General features: G+C 43.8%; 1 protein-coding gene across 1 annotated transcript; it reads left to right on the forward strand.

Annotated features, from left to right (window-relative positions):
- The first annotated feature begins 2,192 nt into the window (after positions 1 to 2,192).
- On the forward strand, positions 2,193 to 2,651 carry LOC142537679 (uncharacterized). Its single transcript, XM_075643174.1, has one exon. It carries the CDS (start codon positions 2,193 to 2,195, stop codon positions 2,649 to 2,651), a length of 459 nt encoding a protein of 152 aa, XP_075499289.1.
- The last annotated feature ends 407 nt before the right edge of the window (positions 2,652 to 3,058 follow it).

Below are 3,058 nucleotides of genomic sequence, written 5' to 3' on the forward strand. Positions count from 1 at the left end.
CGGGCGGTTGAAACTTACCGCCCAGGCGCGAGGGATTCTGCCTCCCGATTATTCCTTGGCGCTCGGGCGATCAAAAACTACCGCCCGGGCGCCACATCTTCTGTCCGAAGCATACACTAGTTGCACAATGGCGCTCGGGCGGTCAAACACTACCGCTCGGGCGCCACTAGTTCTGTCCACCACTTGTGTAACTTCATCTGCATTGCTCAATCTGGTCTCGGGATAGCCCGGATATAATCACATCAATTCATAATCAATAAATCATATCAGATTAATAGAATCAAAATCTCGGGCATTACAAGGAGGCTCAACCACCACTGGAACCAACCTTGTAGCAGGCCGATCGCGGGGAAGGGTTAGGTGACTCGATTGTTGCGGCTTAGGGGAAATAGCGAGTGTGTGCATTTCACGACTTGCGTGGTGCTGGGGCCGTGGGTTCAGCAGGTCTAGGAGGGTCTGAGGGTGGCTTAAGAGTTAAAGGCTCGAGGTTGGTCTGCTTGATCTTGAGTTAGGGACGAATAACTGAGGGTTTTTGCGCCTAGGGTTTCGATTGGAGAGTTGCAAAATTTTTCCAGAAACATTCAGGGCGAGGTCAAGAGTTTTAGGGGTCTGGTCTTGAGGTTTTTAAGGCTGTTAATTTTTTTATAAGGTGTGGTAAAAGATTGGGAGAAAATTGGTTAATGTTTGGTTCGATTCTAGTTAAAATCGGGACCCAGTCCAAGTTTTAAAATGCATCTGTTATGTTTTGAAACAGTCTCTAGTTTACATCTAAGAAACAACTTTAATTATGTTTTGGGATATTTTAAGAAGTTTGGTAAGCTTCGGGTCGAAATTTAGAGGTCCAGGGGTAAAACGGTCATTTTGTTTTCCGGGTGCAAAGTGGTCATTTTACACCGGGGTGAGTTTTTTGTCCTGGCACCGCCCTGAGCAAAAATTTATCATGTTTTTAAATGTTTATGTATCACGTATATGATTTTTATATAATTATGAAAATTATGTTGCATGCTTGATTTTAAGAAAAGCTTATGTATATGCATGTTTTATTAAGTGATAAATATGATGACATGTTTTTGAAGAAAGGGAGTTGGTTGTGACTAATACGAATACGTTAATACGATGATATGTAAGGCGAAGGCTCAAAGGGCGGGTAATGCCGTCGCTGATGTCCCCAGCCCCGGGTACCACGGTTACACGTAGATGGATGCATCGACTTACATGATAATACGAAAGTCACAGCTGACGAATAGAATTCAAATAAGGAAAATGACCACGTATATGTTGATATGTGCTATGATTATTATTATGTTATGACATGTTATGATTATGCATACGAGTTTTTTCTCTGATCATGAAATGTAGGTTGAATACAGTTTTTTCACTGCTACATGAAATGTATATGTATTTGATATCACGGTATAGGTGTGTTGAGTCTTTAGACTCACTAGGCGTGTATGATGAAGGTGAGCATTTGGATGAGGAGACTGGAGGTGCCGAAATTTGAGTTTGGCAGGGTTGGATGTGCATGAACGACCCGAGGACCACACTTTTCCACACATCACGATTTCATGATTTTTTAGTAGACATGATCAGTTTATACGTTATTATGTTATGATGTTGATTTTCTGTATTTTACTCAGTTTTAATTTTGTTCCTGCATGGTTAAGGGCCGATTTGGAAAATTTTAAACTATAGTATTCTATTGATTGATTGTTTACGATTATTTTTAAATAGCATATTTTCAGTATGGTTGCATGTATGCAATATAGTTAAATGTTTATTTTCTAAAAATGAGCTTGTAAAAAAAAAGTTTACAGCATTTTAGATTAGTAGACGTCACATTTGTTATCAGAGCAAGGATCCTGTATAGGGTTTTACCACCACCAGCTTCCGCAGCTCAGTTTTCAAGCCTCAAGTCTGTAATCTTTAATGTTTTAAATTATTTACCGCGATCACCTGGATATGTACATGATATACGTTTTACGATGATTTACGGTGCATGTTTAGCTACTTTCATGGTGCAGCAGGCTCCTAGAGCTTAGATTGATTTTCTTGAGCAGTTTAGACGGCTCAACCTGGAGGAGTTCGATGGTACCACTGATCCATTCTTGGCAGAGGGATGGATTCGATCGTTGGCGCTGCACTTTGAGTACTTGTAGATGAGAGATGGCGACCGGGTCAGGTGCGCCACATATATGCTGAGGGATGATGCATCCCTGTGGTGGGATGGAGCCGCGCATGTCGTGGACTTGGCTCCTCGAACCTGGGACAGATTCAAGGAGCTATTCTACGTCAAGTACTTCCCAGCTGATGTCAGGGGCCTCCTGACAAGGGAATTCATGAGTCTCCGCCAGGGAGACTTGACTTTGGCTGAGTTTATTCGGAAGTTTGATAGGGGTTGCCACTTTGTGCCCCTTATTGATAGATATGCCGCCAAGAAACTGAGGTATTTCATGGATGGACTGAGACCCACCCTACGAAGGGATGTTATGTTGATGAGACCGGTGAGTTATGACAAGGCCACCGCCTGTGCTTTTCAGGCGGTGCAGGTGCTGCGAGACATCGATTTTGTGGTGCAGCGGAGGGGACAGCAAACCCAGTCCAGTTCACAGCCACAAAAGAAGCAGTTTACAGGGAATGTTTCAGAGGCCTAGACAGTAGAGGCCACCTCAGGCACCCGGGGCTCCTAAGCCGGCGGAGGGACACGAGTGCAAGCAGTGCAACAGATTGCACTACAGAAAATGCATGTGTGGGGGGGGGGAGCAGCTTCATATGCTTCATGTGCAAACAGTAGGGGCACAATGTAATGCCCGAGATTCTTGGTGATATGTCTGAAATGATATATATATTATGAATAAGAAATGCAAGAACTGAAGGGGAGAAACAACGTTGCAAAACTTGAGTTTATTGGCAAAGTGCCACCGCATCCGCGGTAAGAAATGGACCGCACCCGCGGTTGTAGTTCATGAAATGTGGAAGAGTTACATTAGCACGAGCGCACCCGTGCTAGGAAGCTACTGCACCCGCGGTTGATGGACAGAGAGTGGGCATTTTTACAGTA

This window comes from Primulina tabacum, chromosome 2 (genome assembly GCF_025594145.1).
Source record: "Primulina tabacum isolate GXHZ01 chromosome 2, ASM2559414v2, whole genome shotgun sequence".
In the NCBI taxonomy this organism is placed as follows: domain Eukaryota; kingdom Viridiplantae; phylum Streptophyta; class Magnoliopsida; order Lamiales; family Gesneriaceae; genus Primulina; species Primulina tabacum.

Bases quoted from the DNA above. Each gene is read 5' to 3' on its own strand.
- LOC142537679 (XM_075643174.1), top strand. From the start codon at position 2,193: ATGCTGAGGGATGATGCATCCCTGTGGTGGGATGGAGCCGCGCATGTC.